The 20,811-nt window shown below is 42.7% G+C and overlaps 1 protein-coding gene across 8 annotated transcripts in view; it reads right to left on the reverse strand.

The window, feature by feature from the left end:
- Positions 1-85: 85 nt before the first annotated feature.
- Positions 86-20,811, reverse strand: part of RALGPS1 (Ral GEF with PH domain and SH3 binding motif 1) — a 965,034-nt gene continuing 944,308 nt past the window's right edge. For 5 of the 8 annotated variants that reach the window (XM_029614240.1, XM_029614238.1, XM_029614232.1 and 2 more), the window contains 3 exons: positions 9,057-9,148; positions 3,378-3,410; positions 86-700 (listed from right to left, as the gene is read on the reverse strand). In XM_029614240.1, coding sequence (XP_029470100.1) covers positions 671-700; positions 3,378-3,410; positions 9,057-9,148 — 155 coding nt within the window. In that variant the 3' untranslated portion in view covers positions 86-670. Of the gene's footprint in view, positions 701-3,377; positions 3,411-8,468; positions 8,515-9,056; positions 9,149-20,811 lie in introns of all 8 variants that reach the window. The other 3 variants (XM_029614239.1, XM_029614237.1, XM_029614236.1) reach the window with 2 other exon arrangements.

Raw genomic sequence — 20,811 nt, forward strand, 5'->3', positions numbered from 1 at the left:
ATATATACACACACACACACACACACACACACAGCATTTTGTGCCAAAATACACATCCCCCAAAATAGCTCAAACAGGAACAATGGAATTGTACATTGGTTTTATACAAAATCAGAGGCAGCCACATTGCCATGTAACTCAGTGCGTTTAGGTTAGAAAAATGTCCACCAATTTTCTATTCTACTTGACGCTCTGCAGCAAGTTAACACTGTCATTGTTAATCTGTGCATTAGAAAGAATCGCAAAACCCAACATGGGCTAAATGTTGTTCTGTGACATAAAGCAGTTTAACAATAAAAAGGAGAGTTAAAAAACCCCAAACAACAACAATTAGGCAGAAGAAAGGAGGGGCGCTTTGTAGTTCGACAGTTTGTCCAAGCTGATCTATGACCACAAAAATTAGTCGAGATACATATCCAATGTTAGGGTCTCCCCTTGCTGTAAGTAGGTGTGGTCACCGGACATTGTAAGCATTTTTCTCTGTCTTTGTTCAGTGCAGGAGACTTGGTCCAGGTCCCTTTGTGTTCTGCAATAACATTAAAGTTACTGTTTATAGAAAAGTGCTTCAGTATTCTTCACGGGCAGCTGGCTCCAGGAAAGGGATTGAGCCTCCATCTGTCAGGTCCTGGTCCCACAATTTGGCACTTCACTTTGCATGACTTCTAGTAGATCATTCAAATGACATCAGATTAGTAGGTACCTGAAGAGAAAATGTAGATTAGCAAGGAAGGAGCCATTAAAGGCCTGATTTACTAAGATTTTTTTTTTTTTACCCCAAAGACAAAGATTGGTAGAAAATATTTCTTGAATCAAGCTTAAGAATAATTAAGGTTTCATGTGCTGATCCAAAGAGAATCCCCTAGACAGAATTCTGCCTTGGAGCAACACTGGAAGCACGTGATTGGGAACTCTGTTGCTGTGACTTTCTTGGTTATAATGAACATTTCCAGAAAACCCATTTCCTTCCACTTTACTTTGGAGTGGAGCAAGTCTTGTAAAGATTGCAGGAAATTACCTGCACCTTTACAAGTCTTGCTCTTCTGTTTGTGGTGGTTAAGGGCATGCTATTTTAATTTGAGACATGACTTCTATCAAAGCCTTTGCATTAGATGCAAAATAACAGACATCACAAGTAATTTACAGTCCTGTCTGTGCACATTAATGCAGAAGTGATGCCAACGCTATGTATGTTCTTTATTAAATGTGAATATGTATTTAGCATGGTTTTCTAATGTTTCTCAAGCCGATTGGTGGGGGAACTGCTCTCAGATCTGGTAGTATGATCAAGAGAGGAATATCTCTCTTCTCAGATCTGGGGGCTTTTAAGGATCCTGGAATGCTCTGGACAATGAAATCATGCAAACATATTCTGTTTCAGGACTCCTAGGGAATTCAAAATAATTACACCAAAAATCATGCCAATGGTCATCCTAAACCTTTATTTAGAAAGAACTTATTTTCAAGGTTCACTTTCCTATGCAATGATAATATAGCTTGCATCAAAGCTGTGTGTGTCTATCTTTCGCTACAGAGAGAGAAGGCATTTCTGGGGGTGTGCTTATGTTGGGGGAGGGAAAAGCAGATGCACAGACAGCATTTTCACGCCCACTTTTCCAGCAAAAATCTACCTGCACAAAAAGCAGGTCCATGTCTCAGTGTGAATGGTTTGAAAATCATCTCCATAACAGAAATGAAAGCGATTCTGTGCGTATACAAAAACATATTAGATGCACTACTCTTAGCTTTTGAGATCTGCTGTTACAAAGTTGTTTTTGGCCAGATCGAGCTGTGCCGTACTAAAACATGATCCTGGCGTGTATGTGTGTATCTGTTGCCAGGTATTTCTCAGCCTCTATCACAAAACTAAGGGAAGAAAATGCAGTTTCTGAGAAATTCTGCACTATGGCTCTCTTTGACCAGCGACGGGTTGGAGCTCCAGGGAATCTCAAGTTTTAAAATTGCTGTTTTCTGGTTTAACCTGTTTTCTGCCTCGAGGAAAACTATAACAGAATAAACTTAATAAACATAATAAAACATAATCATTACAAGGACAAGTTTCAAAGCCATTTATGTGGCCTACGTTTAGCTCTATTTAGGGCATGTTTTGGGCAGGATCAGAAAAATCACATGCACAGATCCTATTTTCAAGTCTTTGCATGTTATTTTATAAAGAAAACTACACGCACAAAAAGCAGGAGCAATTCTCCATGGGTAACTTGTTAAATGTAGCAAGTTTCAAAGTGAAAGCATATGTGTACTTTTATCTTTGAAACTTGATGCAAAGCCTACGGGTAAAGAGTGCCCTCGGACTTTGTCCCAAAATGGACAATCTGAAAATCACCCCCGCTAGTATAATGTATCCTACATATTTTGCATGGGGGCTTTTGATTCATGAACTTACAGTATAATTTCAGTATGACATCACAGTCACCTTCTCCGCTCAGGGAAAAGCAATGATGTGCTATTCAAAATCAGATGAAATCTTGGGCGTGCCGTGTAGGTGTCTCACATGAGTCCTGGGGAGGGAGGGGGAAGTGCCGATATTGTGGAAACCTTCCCGCCTTTTCCTCCCTCTTCCCCAGCACAAAAATGGTGCTGAAAAAAAAGACTTGGAAGGAGAGTTTTCCACCAGGTCTGGGCCAGCACGGGGGGTCCTATATCAGCCAGGCATGCTGTCTGTTGAGGGGCCGGAGCCATAATGGGGGCAGGGGGAATGATGGAAAAAGTTAAAATCAAGAAAAATCATCCATGTTATAATACATTAAGACACTGTTCATGGACATTATATCACTTGTTATGTACTTGGATTAGTGAACCTTTGAATTTTGCCTCTAAATGAACTCAGGCAGGGCCGCTGCGACCATTAGACGGCCACCACTGGGGTACATGAGGGTGCCATTTTCAAAATGTGACAGAAGGAGCACTCGCAGAGAGAGAGAGAGAGAGAGTGCACTGTAAGAGGGTGACCATAACTCTATAGAGCTACCGCTGTCAGAGGGCTCATTCAGCTCAGGGGTGGGGCGGTGTTACCTAGGGGACTCAGACTCTTGGGCTGGTCCTGAAATCAGGCTATGCTCTTATGGCCAGTTAAGCGCTGCCAGATATATTGTGATGCTACCAATCCAACAGAAGTATTTATGCTAATAACAGATGCTTCATTATTGGCTTAGAGTGATTACAGAAGGAGTCAGTGCATTGACTGGTTTGCTGAAGTTTGGAGCTGAACGTAGAGAAACTGAGAAAAGAATGGAATAAAATGTTGGTAGGCGTATCAGCGAAAGAAATTTAGAATGGGAAATTAGGAAACGAATGGTCCTCATACAATGTATATTTTATAATTTTCTTTCCATAGAGAATTAATCTAGTTTGTTATTTACCTTGTCTCCTGATACATCGAAGGTGGGCTTAACCTAAACAGTGCGATAAAAGAGTTTAAGTTTTAATATTGCTTGGCTCTGTTTAGCACCTTGGAATACTATAATGAGGTCCTTATACAGTGATGACCATTTCCTTTGGCTTTGGCGTGCTCTGCCCATTATTATACAGTAAAACACGTATGCATTAGTAATTTATTATCAGTCAGTAACAAGTTATAAATAAGAAAGATCATCGTAGCAGTTCTCTAGTCTACAGAGCCTTATTCTTTTGTAAAAAGCCTACATTCAAACCTTTGTGTCCATCCAGTTGCACCATTTTCTTCTATTTGGACTCCATATAAATTAAGCATAACCAGAGAGTGTTATCCATATTCTAACTCCGAAGCACCTCTCTAGTTGCCCTGCATTAGGGGCGTTATGAGTTATCCGTTGCTTTGGCAGATTACCCCATGTCCCCCACCACCACCTCTTACTGCACTGAAGGAACTCTTCACATATAATTGCCCTTTACAGAACTTTCCTCCCGTTTAGAGAGCATCAGAAGATGAACAACAATAGTCATATTGGTCCTGGAGAAACTCGGATCCATTTTATTGGAGTGATGCAAGAATTGTCTAAAGATAATTTTGGACCCAAAAAACACGAAGGAAGGCGATCTATGAAAGCCGTCAGGTTGAACAAAGGAATAGATGCCAATAGTCTTGAAAAAAACTTTATTGAAGTGGCATCTATTCCTTTGTTCAACCTAAAGATAATTTTGTACATGAGCTTGACAAAACCACACAGGAAACTTCCTCAATGAAGAAGAAGACACATTCAAACGATGACACGAATTATCTTATACAGACCGGGGTCTGACTGGTTCATTTAGTATGGCCCAATCAGATACAGTATTACTACAGTAAACAGGAGGTGTAACTTGCAACTGTCCTGCTATTGTCAATTTCAAGAGGTTCAGATGAATTGCAGGAGATTTTATTTTATTTTTTTTAGTTTTTTAAGCAGTTGTTACATCATCATATCCCCAGTGGAGTGGATGGCAGGGTGTTAACCCTGTTTCCATGTTGTACAGATTCTCAGGCTCAGCCCAAAGGTCAAGAAGAGACCATGCTCATCTGAGAGCTCGGACCCTGCACTTGGATCTTAGCCAAATGACTTGGAGTGGGATTATAGCACACTGGGCTATCACCAACTGCATGAAAGCTACTTAAAGAATTTTTAAAGGGGAATTAACCATAACAGCCTACCCCAGTGCTAATTCCATGTGTATTTTGCACCTGCAAACTTTGCACAAATTTTCAAAGGGAAAGTCTGTGTGTACATTACCTTTGGAAATTGCCCATAGGAACAACTGGCCTGTGGACTTTGTACCTGCTTTTTGTGCAGGCTAAATTTTGCTGGGAAAGAGTGTGCAAGCATTTGAAAATGCAATATACGTGCACTGTTTCTAAATCCATCCAAAACAACCCCTTGGGTGAGCCTCCCCTTAATTTGGTTAAAAGAAATATGCACTATGGAACCCCACAGATACCTTTAGTCAGGTTAAGGGTGGGTAATTTTCAGATTGCCTTTTCACCCGGTCCAATTTACCCAGGTAAATGACTTTTGCAAAGGGTTATTTTCAAAGGGACTTCTTTGGATCATGTAGTGCGTTACATTCAGAAATTGCCCTTTGGAAAACTATATGACCAATACACACATAAAATTATGCTCATATACATGTATGCACATACTTTTTCTGTGCATAGGGGAGAGGTATTCCAGGGGATGGAGTCTGGGCAGGGTTGAGACTATTGCGCATTTTTTTTTTTTTTAAATTTCAAAAAATATGCATGTAAATTCTGTCAGCAAAACTACTTGTTAGTGAAAACTCAGAAGTCCAAAGTCAAATGTACTGATTATATTCCAATTGCTTGTAGCATTTCAAGTACAATCTTAAATTGTTCCTCACTAGTGGTGTAAAATTCACTAATAGCAAACAAATACCATATTATGTTAAAGGACCATCATAACACCAGAAGCCAAGCAGCAAATAAATGTAACTGTTCAAAAGGCAGCATGTATTGAACTGCAATAAAGAAAAGATTAGAAAGCAGCAAGCCCCTGATGCAGCAAAGATGAAACGTGATGTCACGCTGGGCATAGCGTTTAAAAGAAGAGGAAAGTAGTTTCACTTTGATTTCATTTTAGTTGCTAAAAAGTACCAAAAAAAAATATATAATCGAATGGACAATTTGGACCAATGATTGAATGTGATTCAGTGTGTGGAGAGGTCAAAACAAAGAAATACTTCTCCATGGGTGTTATGATGGTCCTTTAACATAATATGGTATTTTTTGCTGTTAGTGCATGTGCACTGTTAATAAGGAACAATTTAAGATTGTACATCAGATGCTACAAGCACTTGGAACAAAACTACATGCAGCAGACTACAGGTGTAATTATGCGTGCGTCGTTTTGCCGGTATAATTTTCAAAGGGAGCTTACACATGTAAGTTCAATTTGAAAATTGGTGTAACTTGGTGCACAGCATCCGCAAATTTATGCGGCCTGTTATAAAATTGCCCCCAAAAGACTTACCAGTAACATTTTTGATTGGCATAGGGTGACTATTATTGTTACTTATATACTTTTATGTTGAGATGGCAATTTTGTTTTTGGTTCTGATCTAGGACTTTACATTTAATCCAGAAAATTATCTGCTTGGGGCCTGCCTTTTGGGAACGTGATTAAAAAATCAGCCTCTTTCTCTTTGGGAATTAATGCACAAGGCATAGAAATATAGCTTTCTTTTCATTACTAATTCATTCATTCTAAATAACTTGTGCCATCCCCATCTACCCATTACAATACCCCTGAGGCCTGTTTTGTAAAGGGTGCAGTTACATGTTGAATGACTCGGCCCCCAGGAAGTGGATGGACATGAAATAGACTTGGAGTGTCTTAATGATATTCAAACATGGATAATTCATGTTAGGATTCTTGGTTTTATTGGGTTCCAAGGCTTCAGATACAGCAGGGTAGTGGGACCCAAACTGAAAGTTGGGATCCCAAATGGGATCCCAAAATCAGTGGATGGGGGGGCGGGGGTCATAAGAAATAGGGCACTCTCCCCACCTTCCCATGCATCTCCACTCCCCCTCCCTCCAGATCTTTACTTAGTCCAGGAATGGCAGTTAGCACGGGGCCTGTGAAAGTGTGTGTTCACAGCTTCATCCCTGTGCCGAGGGCTTGGCCTGACTGCTGCTACTTTTACACGTCAGGTCAGTGGAGGGAAGGGGAGGGACATGGAGGTCTGCTATTTTCTGCTGGTTATCAAGGGGTTGTATGAATTTTCAGGTGTTAAAATGGGGTCATATGGGATAAATGCTTCATAAAAGCTGCAATAGGAATATAGTTCATCAGTGGTAGTGAAAAATGGTGAAAATCTTGGGTTCAGTACACAGAAGTATTGTATCCCACCATGCATCGCTGGATGGCAGGCTAGGATGACAGCACAGTAAAGTGCATTAAGATGCACGGATATTGAGATTTTGGTATTCAGTAACATAAACATGCTATGACATATTTGTAGTGCTTGCCCATCAATCCTCATCCCAAACTTCCTCTAAATATTTAATTTAAAAAAGGTTTGCTGGATGATATTTAGATGAAGGGTAGGAAAGGAGCTCTTTCTTCCTATTTCTCCTCTTTTCTATCATCTTGACAGAAATGAAATGGCGCATATTCAAAGCATCTGGGCGTCCAATCACGGGAATCATATACTAACTTTCCAAATGGATGTATGTTTAGAGGGAATACCCAGAGAATCCCCTACTGGAGCAAACTGTGGTCAGATTATGGCAGTCACCAATTAATCTTCAATAATAAGCTTTTTTAGGAATAGACCTTGGAGCTAGGAATCTACAAACTGAAGAGGATCACAAATTAATTTGACAAATTAATGGGCTATCTATGGGGTTCATTGGCTCCATTCATAAATCTCTTTTAAACAGAGAAACCTCTGCCAGCAAAATCTGGGGCTCATCTATGGAAATCTACTACAGCTCCAAATAAAATATAACACGGATTTCCATGGATCTGTATTGGACCTCTCCAAGATCTGTTGGAAAAAATCTACTCAGATCTTGGGGAGAACCTCAGATTATTGTCCCACCTGAAATCTGCCTGGTCTGAGTTCCATTTTGTTTACCCTGTCTATGCTGAGAGCAGATAAGAGCATAAACATAGTTGTGCAATATTTAAGTAAACTGAAGGTGGTGCCCATCAGGTAGCAGGGACTGGAGTCAGAAATAAAAACAGTAAAAATCATATGGCGCAAAGACCTATTTCTATTCTTTCCATAGTGAATACGAACGAATCAAAAAACAGGTATTCAGCAGGGCAATGAGCATATTCTGTAAATGTGAAGGAAAAATATCAAATGTTGGATAAAATGTCTGCTAAATTTGTGAAAATTCAACTAAGTATTCACTGAGCATGAACCATGAAATAAACTGATGTAATATGGAAGGGGCATAAATTAAAAAAAAATCAATTTCTTTTGTGTAGATTCCTGATTAAACAATGCAAATTTCAAATATTTTTCTAAATGTACACAATACAGATTAGGTGTAATTTTCAAAGCCATCTACATGCATAAGACATGGGTTTGTGCACATAAATGACTTGTTATAAAATTGCACAGGATTTGTGTGCATAAAAGTATGTGATTAACCCAATTTTGCACATACTTATAATACACACAAAAAAAGTGTTCTGGGGTGTGAAGTTAGGGGTAGAGTTTGGATTAACAGGCATATTTTTGATTTTAAAAAGTAAGCGTGTAACGTCGCATGCATAAGTTATGCCATGCAAAGAGCTGGTGTAACTTTGTGTGGGTGAGTTGTACTCGTTATTTCAAATATTTTTTTAAAGCAAACATATGAGCATAAGTTCCCTTTGAAAACTGGTGTAAATTATAACTATGCACATAGAGCTAAAGTCAACAAGTAATAAAAACTTTAACTGAACTTTCAAAGTGGACTTAAGCACACAAGCCTGTTGTGAAAATTTGGGCTCTGAAAATTATGTACTTACATTTATACATACCCTATAGCAGGTGTAAAGGTGTGCATGCACTTTTACTCCTGTATTTCTGAAAATGAAAAGTATGGACGTAAATGATTTCCCCAACCCAACCACCCCGAATTGCCTCTTTTTTTGTGCACATAGAAATACCAGCATGAGTGAGTTCTGCGTATACTTTTATGCGCACGTCCCCCAGCCTATTTTCAAAATCTCATTTATGCACATAAATCCTTTTGAAAACTCAGGTCCTATGGAGGTTATTTTCGAAAGGTTTTACACAGATAAAATTGGGTTTAATGCACGTAAATGTACTTTTGAAAATTGCTAGTTTAGCACATGTAACTGCTTTGAAAATTCACTCCATAGGGCTCTTATCAAAACATTTTATTGCGTAAATGGGCTTTTGAAAATTGCTATTTATGCTACTTTTATGCTTATAACTTCTTTGAATATTACCTCCTGTGTGTATAACTGCTGCACAAATTGATGTTTCAAAATTACCTTCTCTGGGCACTGCTGAGTGTTGACATGGTTAAAATAATCTGCAATCACACTATTTTGTTACCCCACTACCCTACCAACAAAGACTGCAATGTCTTCTTTCCTTACCTGAGGTCGGCTGCTTTTGCATGCATCATCCAAATGCTTGTGCCACAGTATTGCATGAAACCTTGAACCAGTCTGAAACTTGTAAACATTGCCTGCAATATTAAAAATAAAAAACAAGCATGCATAAGTTTTGCTGGGTGTTGAGATTTCCCATGATTCAATACATGCATTTTTGGACTGCAAGTAAAGAATTAGATAGCTTTTTAATTCACAGAAGTAAAAAAGCAGAACATGTTCAAAGGTATGGTATTACAATACAATACAACACAAATTTTATTTGCCAAACACCTTTCACGATAAGGCCCAAAGTGAAAATGCAACCTTAAACATAACAATAAACAATATAACATGAAAATGGATACCATGGCAGTTCATTGAATGTCCTTGTGTTGCGATACTTTTGGGCCTGGTGGCAGGTCACCACTTCTAGGTGTGTTGAGGGAGTACAAAGAGCCATGCTACTCACTTCAGATTTTAGACATATTTCAAGTTAAGTCCCTAGTGGTTAAATAATCTGACAGCTCGGTATATCAGATAATCTCTCCTAAACAACATATAGTCCAGCATTTCCAAAACAGATAGGAGCCACTTTTTAAAAATGTAAATATTTAAATGTGTTAGGATTCAAAGCTCACGGGTAGCCCCGCAAGCCACAGCGCTCACCCCAATGCCACCTGGTCTCAGTGTCAGGAATGCTGCTGGATTCAGCCGTTCATGCCACCATGAAAGCCTCTTCCATAGGCACACACATATGTGAACACATAATATTCGCATGGGAAGACCCAGAGCAGCACCCCCAGATGATGTCAGTGTGACAGGGTCACTATGACAGTCCAGGTAGGTAGAATAAAGCCAGGAACAAAAACTCCTTGGAACCAAAGTCCTAGAAGGAGGAGGAAGAAAACCCAGGTGACACAGTCAAGGATATACACTGGTGGCTTCCCCTGTAACCATAGAGACAAACACAGGTGTGGGAGGTTAAGGGTGGAACTTCCCCAGAGCCAATCAGCTGGCAGAGGAGGAGGAGTTTACAAGATATAAAAGACTCCCTAACCCAGCAGTCTGTCTCCTGCTGGGGACTGGAGAAGAAGGACCATGCTACCTGCTGATCTGCAAGACTGGAACTTTGGGGCTCCTGTGTAGATGGAAGATGGATGGATGGCTGGTGTGACTTCCAGGAAGGTGAGCTGGGAGATACAAACTGTTTGACTATTCGGATGTGCCTCCTTAAAGATATTATTTGAGAGACTGCCAGCGGGTGGTTGTATCTAAGGGACAAGGAACAGATCCCAAGAGATACTGTGGGAGGTAGCAGTAAGGCCCTAGGGCCAGACTTTTGAACTGCATGACATTACAGAGAACTTCTAATTGAATCTGCAAGTGGCCAGGAAGGCTCTTTCAGGGATGGGACTGGTGAAAGCGTGACAGTCAGCCTCTTGGCCTATATAAGCACAGGCCCCATGGCAGTTCTCACCTGAGCAACAAATCTCCTGATGTGCCTTGCTCATCAGTGTGTGTTGCCTCATTCCTGCTTTGCTCTGTGTTCCTGCATTCAAGCCCTGCCCTTGTCTCTTTCCTTGCTCCAGAGTCCCTGTCTTGCCTGTTCCTATCCTTGCCATTATTCAGTCTTGTCTTATCCTCCCTCAGCCTGACTTCCTGGATTCTGACCTTCACTCTAGATTTTGACCACTCTCGACTGCTGCCTGGACCTGACCCTGCCTTATCTGCTGCCTGCCTATTGGTTCTCATTGTCTGCTGCCTGCCCTGACCATCACCTGGCTTTGGACTCTCATTCTTGCCATTGCTCTAAGGAACCATCTAAGATATGCTGGCTGCCAGAACCCAAGGGTGTTGCATCTGTCTGTCTCAGACAGCTTCGACCTTTGTGCCTCACCTTTCTCTCTGCTCTTCCCGCTAGCCTTGGGAAGATGGCTACCGCCGCATCTACATGCCGCTCTCTCCGGCATCCCCGGAATGGCAAATGCAAAGCCTCATGCCATGTTTCTCCTGAGGGCCTCATAGGGTGCGCACGCCACCCATGTCTTTATTCATGTCATGGCAGGAACCTCAGGAGTGTCCCCCTCGAGTGACTTCATGCCATCCGGGTATTTAGCCTGCCCTTCGTTTGCAAGCTATCGAGTTAGCAAGGATCGTGAATGGATGTAAAGCCTCCGGTCTGAGCTACTCTGCTACTTCCTTGCTGCTGCTGGAAGCTCTCTGCCCTTTGGGGCATTTCTCTAACTTGGGTACCTGCTCCTTGGGGCCCTTTGCTTTCTTTCAGGTGCCTATCTGGGATCAGGTACTTGTTCCTCAAGTGCCTGCTCTCCCTGGCTCGTTGCCTGTATTCAACTACTTCTGCCTGCTGGGATCTCCACCTATACAGCTACCAACTTAGTGAATAATCTAACATTGTCAGTCTGTCTCATCTATGGCTCTGCTGCACTGGGAACCTGCATCCGGATATCCTATACTATCTCTGTGAGATGGATCTCCTCTGCCGAGGGGCCCCTGGACCACTACCTCTGGATTACCTCACTACTGTCACCTCTGGTATCTCAGCTGTATAATAAAAGACAAATCTCTGTGTTTGCGTGTCTCGAGTCTAGTCTAGTACTGTGGTTCCTCATGGGGCTCCTCCCCATGGGCGTGGTAATCTCCACAATACCCAAGAATCCACTCAAACAGCTCAACTATAACAAAGGGCTCAACCTGTGGGGAAGGTGGCTGGAATAGTTGAACTCCAGCCAGTGCTATCAGAGGGTGAATCCACCAGCTGATGGGGTGGGCCTAGCGGGTTCATCTGCTAGGCTGCACCAGTCACCCCTCGGCACCAAGGATCCACCATCACCAGAGCCATTGCCAGCATTACAAAATGCTTAGCCACAGTCAACATTTTGGTCCTGTATCAGAAGCTTTTCCATGGCACCTTTATGATGCTGGTGAAGGGTCTGATATTGAACTGAAACTCTGGCTGTGGATCAGGGTATTTGGACATGTTGAACTGTTTTGTAGGTGGTTTGGACTTTCTGGACTCCTCACATTGTTCTGGTCTGAGGATGCACATTGCCTTGTCTGAATACTATCAGAATCATCCTAACTGATACTTGGCCAACATTTGCTTTGCTTTGTGTGCCTAGAACATTTTTTTCATCTTTTTGTTATATTGACTAATTCCTATGTTACACTTTTTTTGGACTGCCTCTTGGAACTTGACCAGATTTGACACTGGTGGGAAACCTGATTAATGCAAAATGTTCCTCTGGCAGTATCCTCAGGATCAACTAGCATTAAAATATGCACTAATACATATCTGATAAAGGCATATTTTCTTTGGGATGGGTAAAATTAAATCAGACTTCTTTATAATTTCACAAGTTATGAAGTTTTTGGTTGCAATATTTTAATAAAATATCCCCTTGCATGAAGCTATCAGGTTCTTTGTAAACTCTAAAACGAAAACTATTTCTACTGCAATAGTGTTTTGTGAGCAGTTAGCTGTTAGCCAAAATTACCATTCTGAATTTTACTTACAATTTTACTATATTGATTTTATATAAACCATAGTATAAGTGACTACATAGAACCTATTCCTTAGGATTTGAGTGATCTTTTTTTTTAAGTCAGTTATTGCAAAGAATTCCTGGTTCCACACATTACTATGGAATGTAATGCCAGATAATAATGAAAAGCAATATTCTTAACCCCAGAATGCTTTTAGGAAGGGAACAGAAAAAAACAACCAAGGACTATAAGTTTACACATCAACAATATACTGAAATGGCCAAAGCTTCTGGCCACTGAAGAACTAAGACTTAGCTCTGTGTCCTCATCAAGTTACCCACGTTTGTCATGCTTATTTGATTTTGTAAATTTCAATCGTATCTCCTCTCAGTCATCTCTCTTCTAGGTTAAAGAGCACTAGTATGTTTAGCTTTTCCATATACTTTATCATTTTTGTTGACTCCTAACACAGAACCCAGTATCGTGTACCAATAGTTGACATTATTTTTCCCTATATAGATTACTTTGCACCCATCTGCATTAAATTGCATCTGGCATTTAAAAGCCCAGTCTCCTAGTTTCACAAGATCTTTCTCCAGCTCTTCTGAATCTCCTGCTGTTTTAATGACTCAAAACAATTTTGTCATCTGAAAAATGTGGTCACCTCACTTATCATTCCTTTCTCCAGATCAGTTATGAATATACTATAGAGCACAGGTTTCAATACAGACCACTGGAGCACTCCACTAACGACCCTTCTCCATTTGGAAAACTGACCTTTTAGTCCTACCCTCTGTTTCCTGTCTTTTATCTAGCTACCGATCCACACTAGGACACTGCCTCTTATCCCACGACCTCCCAATTTCCTGAGGAGTCTCTCATGAGTGATTTTGTCAGATGCCTTCTGAAAACCCAAATACATTGTATCAAATGACTTGCCTTTATTCATGTGTTTGTTTATACCCTCAAATCTAGCAAATTGGTAAGGCAAGACTTCCCTTTACAAAACCCATGATGACTCTCCCCCATTAACCATGTCTATTTATGTGGTCAGTAATTTTATTTTTAAGAATAGTATCTACTATTTTGCTCAGCACCAACATGTTCACTAGTCTATAGTTTTATAAGGATGTGCATTCATTTTTGATGAATTAGGAAATTCCTATGATATTTCCTAATTTGTCATGGATCGGTAAAACTGACAAATGATTGCATTTTCCACAAATTTTCAGAATGAAAAAATATCAAAACGAGGGAGATACAAAACCAGAACTATTCAGGCATCCAATTCACTTCTCTGAATTAGTTTACAACATCACCCTTGAAGCCTTTTTTAAAACGTGGCTACCCTCTAGTCTTCTGGCATGGCTGTTTTTAATGATAGGTTGTAAAACACCAACAACAGGTTTACCAGTCTATATTTTACAAGATCACCCTTGAAGCCCTTTTTCAAATTTGGCCATCCTCTAGTCTTCTGGTACTATGGCTGTTTTAAATGATATGTTGCAAATCACCAGGTATACTATTTCATTTTTTTTTTTTTAAATACCATCTGGTCCTGGTGATGTGTTATTCTTTAGTCTGTCAATCTGGGTTATGTTTTCCATTTTCACACTGATTCCATTTAGAAGCTCAGTCATCACCATCAAATGTTTCTGCTGTTGTGGCAAAGAATTAGTTTAGTTTTTCTATTTCCTTGTCCTTCTTGACCTCCTTTTTTCACCTTACTATAAAACCATGCCATTCCTTCAATCTTTTTTTAATGCATGGAATACATTTTGTCTGGGCCTTAGGGATGGTAAATTTAAACAGTGCCCTCACTTCCTGCAGGTTTGTATTCTTGTGACTTTCTCCTTTCATTTTTTTCTATCAAATTTCCTTATTTTATCAGTTTCCCTTTTTAGAATTAAAAGTTAATACAGTAGTTTTTCTTAGTATTTGCCCTCCAGTGAATATGTCAAAGTTTATTACATTATGATCACTGTTGCCATGGGAATCCACCATCTTTATCTTTCCACCAGGACCTGTGTTCCACTGAACTATTCCACAACCAACTGCTGCATGAAGTGTTGTGGCGGAGGTAGACCCTTGGGCCAAGGTGGGGTTGTTGCAACCCGTAGGCAGAAGCCTATACGTCCCCAGCATCTGCAGGCAGAGTGGGCTGAACAGAGGCCAACTGGAGCTTCACAATACCAGCCCTTGTTCCCCGCAGGTTGAGCCTTTGGGTGCCAGGGCTGGCTGGACTTAGGTGGGCCTCTGTATGTTGTCAACGAAGAGAAGGTAATCAGCCCAGAGACAGCAGAGGGAAGATGGTACAGTCTTACACTGGATGAGGTAGTGTCCTGGAAACTCGAGTGACAAAGGAGTGTAGGCAGACAGGGGGCACCCAAGCAAGAGCTGGCTGAAGCCTGAATAGACCAAGTCCAGGAAGTAGACTGAAGAGGCATCAAAGAACGGGCTTGAGTCAGGGCTGGCAGCAAACTGGGTGTAGTGGCAAGCAAGGTTGAGGTCTGAATACAGAGAGGGTCAAGCGTAGTCAGGCAATGCAAAGGTCCGGGTCTGGAGAGAGGCAATGATGTGGTCAGGCAGAGCAACATCAAAGTCCATGTGGGCAATCCAAGGGAAAGGTGTAGAACAGGAATGAAGAGACAAGAAGTCAGGGAACAGGAACACGGGAGTGAGACGAAACTCACATAAGAACATAAGAAAATGCCATACTGGGTCAGACCAAGGGTCCATCAAGCCCAGCATCCTGTTTCCAACAGTGGCCAATCCAGGTCATAAGAACCGGGCAAGTACCCAAAAACTAAGTCTATTCCATGTAACCATTGCTAATGGCAGTGGCTATTCTCTAAGTGAACTTAATAGCAGGTAATGGACTTCTCCTCCAAGAACTTATCCAATCCTTTTTTAAACACAGCTATACTAACTGCACGAACCACATTCTCTCTGGCAACAAATTCCAGAGTTTAATTGTGCGTTGAGTAAAAAAGAACTTTCTCCGATTAGTTTTAAATGTGCCCCATGCTAACTTCAGGGAGTGTCCCCTAGTCTTTCTACTATCCGAAAGAGTAAATAACCAATTCACATCTACCCGTTCTAGACCTCTCATGATTTTAAACACCTCTATCATATCCCCCCTCAGTCGTCTCTTCTCCAAGCTGAAAAGTCCTAACCTCTTTAGTCTTTCCTCATAGGGGAGTTGTTCCATTCTCAGGAGGCAACGAGTACTCAACCAGCGAGGAGACCTGTTGGAAAGGCAAAGCTAGGGAGTGGACCCTGGGCTTAAGTACCAGTGCTCCGCTGATGTCGTCATCTGGGCCCACAGCCAGGTTCCTGCCGCGGGCCCTCTTTAAACATTGGAGATGCGTGCGTGCACCTAGGGAGAGGCGCGGCGCAGTGTAGCAGTGTCTCTCTGTGGGCCATATAGAGAGGCCCAATGTGAAGCATTGGTGGTGATGGCTGCTCCGGGAACACCAGGTAATATAGCTGAGCCGGAGGTACCAGGGGAGGCCCGAGGACAGAGCTGGTGGCCCACCTCCACCAGAGACAAGGAACCAGGAGCTGGAGTTACTGCAGAGAGGTGAGGGCCGTGCCGTGGGTCTGCCGCAGACTGCACATATAACATGAAGCAGTCATTGATGGCATCTAGGAACTTTACCTCCCTTGCATGTCCAGATTTGATATTTACCCAATCAATACTTGGTGTTAGGATTCACAGCTTGCACGTAGGCTCTACGAGCCATGGTAATTACGCCGGCATAAGAGGCCCAGGACACCCACGATGCTCCCTCGCAGCAGGGACGCTGCTGTCTCTCAACTCCACTGAGCATAGGCCCACATGCCGCCTCTCCTCCAGAACTGCCTAAGGCGCACACACATCTTCCCCACTTAAAGGGGCCATGGCAGGGAAATTCCCAAGGTGCCTCTTATAAGGACATCCAGCCTTACTATTTAAGGCCCCTTCAGATGACCTGTCCAGTAAACTCAGCAAAGGGACTCCTGCCATAGCAGTGTGTATTGCTAGTGTTCCTGTTGTCTTGTGATCTGATTCTTATTTCTTCTAGCATTGCTTCATCCAGCCTTGACTTCCTGTCTTCCTTGTTTTCTCCAGCTTCCTTCCTCCACTCTGCCTTGTTCTGCTTTGTCTTGTTCATCTTGTCCACTGTCTTCTGTGTGCCTTCGTCCTCCCTTGGCCTGACTCTCCAGATCTTGACCTCTTGCTTGGACCTGACCATGTCTGTTAGCTGCCTGCTCTGACTTCTGCCTGGCTTTTGGACTCTCATTTTGCTACCACTCTAGGGGCCCACCTAAGACTTGCTGGTCACTAGAATCCAAGGACTCAACCTGCGGGGAAGTTAGCTGGTATAGGTGAGGATCCACAGGGGGCATCTGCCAGCTGATGGGGTGAGGCTAGCGGGTTTGCCTGGTAGGTGGAGTGAATGACCCCCTCGACACAAAGGGTCCACCATCACCAGATTCTCTGCTGGTGTTACATTCAGGTAATTGAAATATCCCATTATTATTGTATTTCCCATTTTCTAGGCAGTCTAATATCTCTCAGCATTTTACAATCTTTCCTCATCATGGCCAGGCAGGCAGTATTATATCCCCACTACTATACTCTTCCCTTTTACCCTTGGAATTTCTATCCATAAGAATTCCAGAGTGCAGTTTGTTTCCTGCAAAATGTTTATCCTGCTTGACTCTATGGCCATTCTTAACATTTACCACCCCTCTGCTCTGTCATGTTGATATAATTTGTATGCTGGTATCACAGTATCCCATTGGTTATCCATTTTCCACCAAGTCTCCGAGATGCCTATATCTTCCTTTAGCACAATACATTCTAACTCTCCAGTCTTATTTTTCTTGCATTTGCATACAGACACTTTAAAGTAGTTTTATTTGTATTTTATATTTATCCACATGCTGCTTATCGGATGATACAGGCAGTTTGGAATCATTTTATCTATGTGCTCTGTCCTGAGGACCCCATTGCCAGTCAGGTTTTCAGAGCATTCACCATGAATACACATGAGATAAATTTGCATACACTGTAAACTCTGTGGGGCGGATTTTCAGAGCCCTGCTCGCCTAAATCCGCCCGGATTTAGGCGAGCAGGGCCCTGCGCGCCAGTGCGCCTATATTCAATAGGCCTACCGGCGCGTGCAGACCCCGGGACTCGCGTAAGTCCCGGGGTTTTCCGAGGGGGGCATGTCGAGGGGGGTGGGCCTGATCCGCGCGGTGTTTTCGGGACGGGACGTAGCATTTCGGGGGCGGGCCTGGGGGGGCGTGGTTACGACCCGGGGCGGTCCGGGGGCGTGGCCGCGCCCTCCGGACCCGCCCCAGGTCGCGTCCCGCGCGGGGATTTACGTCTCCCTCCGGGAGGCGTAAATCCCCTGACAAAGGTAAGGGGGGGGTTTAGACAGGGCCGGGTGGGTGGGTTAGGGAGGGGAAGGTGAGGGGAGGGCAAAAGAAAGTTCCCTCCGAGGCCGCTCCGATTTCTGAACGGCCTCGGAGGGAACGGAGGTAGGCTGCGTGGCTCGGCGCGCGCCGGCTATACGGAATCGATAGCCTTGCGCACGCCGATCCCGGATTTTAGTGGATACGCGCGGCTACGCGCGTATCTACTAAAATCCAACGTACTTTTGTTGGCGCCTGATGCGCCAACAAAAGTACGCCAAATCTAATTTACCTCATGAATATTCATTGTGGATATCCTGAAAACTCCAACTGACTGTAGGGTCCCTGGGACAAATTTGTGAAGCCCTGCTATAGTGTTTATGGTACTGAGTTTTAGTTGATGTATTAGGTCCTAGAGAAAACTGGAATCTTTACAGGTTGTGATAACTATCAACCGAATTAACAAAAATAAATATATAGATATGCATATTTAAACAGGAGTTTAATCCACCTATTTTGGCTATGGTCATAACACTTTCATCTCCAACTTCTTACTTGACATTCCAGAATAAAATGAAGGTGTGGCTGTTTGGATAGGTCTTCCCATAGATTCCATGGCATATTCTTTCTCTTCTACATCACAATTGCCGGAACTTCCTGATCATAAGTTCAGAACTTTGACCACTATTCGGCAATCCTACTTATTGAATTTTTACTACTTAAGTGCTAGGTGCTTGCCTTCTCATTCATGAATTTATATTATTGTATCCATCTCTTTATTCTTACTATCCGATTTCTCATGGTAGTCCTTTTATGATCTACTATATGTACTACTACACCTAGATGACTAATACAATCTAACTTACATCTCAAACCAGATCTGCATATATGCTCTACCTCCATGTTTAATGTTCCTCATTTTGACTCTAATCTATAATACAACTGTGATTGCAATTGTTTTAATTTTGATTGTAATCCATCTTGAGACTTAGGAAAAGGCAGAATATCAAATCTGTTTAAATAAAAAAAAAAAAAAAAAAAAAAAAAAAAAAAGGGGGTTGGTGGAAGGGTATTGGCCTCCCATATTGTACAGGTTCAGAATCTAAGCCAAAGGTCCATGCAGAGATTGTTCTCAATTCATGGCTTGAAGTTTACATTTGATCTTTGCCAAAAAGGCTGAGAATTGATCCAACAAAATTATATTGTGGCATAAGGAAGAGACCAAGCAACTCCCTTGAGTCACATCTGAAGGAACCTATATGTTCTTGAAACCTCTTGCATTACAACATTTCTTTTGTTAGTTCAGTAAGTGTTAGCTCTGTGGACCCAGGAGCGGGCACACCCCCGAGGGACGGCCCCCAGAGGTCCTCATAGCTGTGAGGCAGTACAGGTCTAGGAGACCCAGCAGGAGCTTCACCTATACAAACCCTGTTCCCCTCAGGTTGACCCTTTGGGCGCCAGGGCTGGCAGGACTTAGGCAGGGGTCTCTTGGTGAAGGGCGGTCCACTCAAAGAGGCAGTGTCAGGAAGTCCAGGTCGAGGCAGGATGAGGACAGAAGAACCGTGGACAGTCTGGAAGTCAGGACAGGCGGCGAGCAGACAGCACGAGGAACCAGGCCAGAGGGCGAGGCAGGCAGCAGACTCGCAGGAACCAGAAACAAGCCAAAGGTCAGGATAGGCAGCAGACACCGAGAAACCAGGAAGCCAAGCCGGTCGAGTCCAAGAAAACAATCCAAGGAACAAGGAGCCAGGAACTGGAGCAGCAGAACCACGGGTGAAGGGCAGGCAGGAACTCAGGAATGCAGCAACAACGCACTCAAAGAGTAGGACTTGTTGCTAAGGAAAGAATGCTGGCTTGAGCTGGGCTTAAATAGCCTGGGCATCTGACATCATCTTTGGGGACTGGGCCGAGGTTTCCCACCACGGCCCCTTTCAGATGTGGAAGATGCCGCACGTGCATGCGTAGGAAGCCTGCTGGCGGCGTCCCGGACCACGTGGGAGGCCTGCCACGGCCGGGAACGAAGCGAACTGCCTTTTGTTGCCGGAGGGGGTATCCGGCGTCGGTGCCTGCTGGAACAGGTAAGGGGGGCCCGGCTGCGGCGGACAGAGGCCGGGATTCCCAAAAGTAAGAAGTATCACAGCCTACAAACATTTCAGCTATGTAGTTTTTCTTTTGTTTGGTTGTAAAGTTAGATACAAATATTCATGGGCCTATGCACTACACACAAAAACCTCAAGAAGCTCCATGTAGATTATGGGCCCTTCTGCGTACACAAGTGGATAAAAAAATTTCCCTATCAGGATTCCCTTGGACCTCCTGACATGTACTGAGAATTTGGTGCTGATAGGACACTAAACACAAACATTATTAGGGGGAGGGAGTGGCAGAGAGAGACACAGGCAGGCATGGTGATCTCATAAGCTGCCTTCCCTTTCACAGATAGGCTAACAACCCAACAGAGAAAAGCAGTGTCCTTCCCTCCCCACCCGACACATTTTCCTACTGAAAATATTTATTTTACAGCATGAATGCAAACCAAAGAAGTGTCAGCACCTTATGCTTTTGAAATTTTGTGTATTATTCAATTAGCTAAGATACCAAGCTATCATCTCTCTTCCCTTAATTATTCCTGTGAGACTGTTTGAATATAGGGTGTAGCTAAATTTGTTCAATATGCAATAGGCAAATAATGACTGTTTAGTTTTCTCTTTCTCGCTCAGCATATTTTTTAAAACACGCTTTAAAGATGCACAGGTTCATTTACACAACTGATATTCATCACATGGAAAACAAACTGCCAGTTTCATGTTTGAAGAGTTGCTATGCAGTCTGTAGATTTCAAAGCCA

The sequence above is a fragment of the Rhinatrema bivittatum genome, chromosome 8 (assembly GCF_901001135.1).
Source record: "Rhinatrema bivittatum chromosome 8, aRhiBiv1.1, whole genome shotgun sequence".
Taxonomy (NCBI): domain Eukaryota; kingdom Metazoa; phylum Chordata; class Amphibia; order Gymnophiona; family Rhinatrematidae; genus Rhinatrema; species Rhinatrema bivittatum.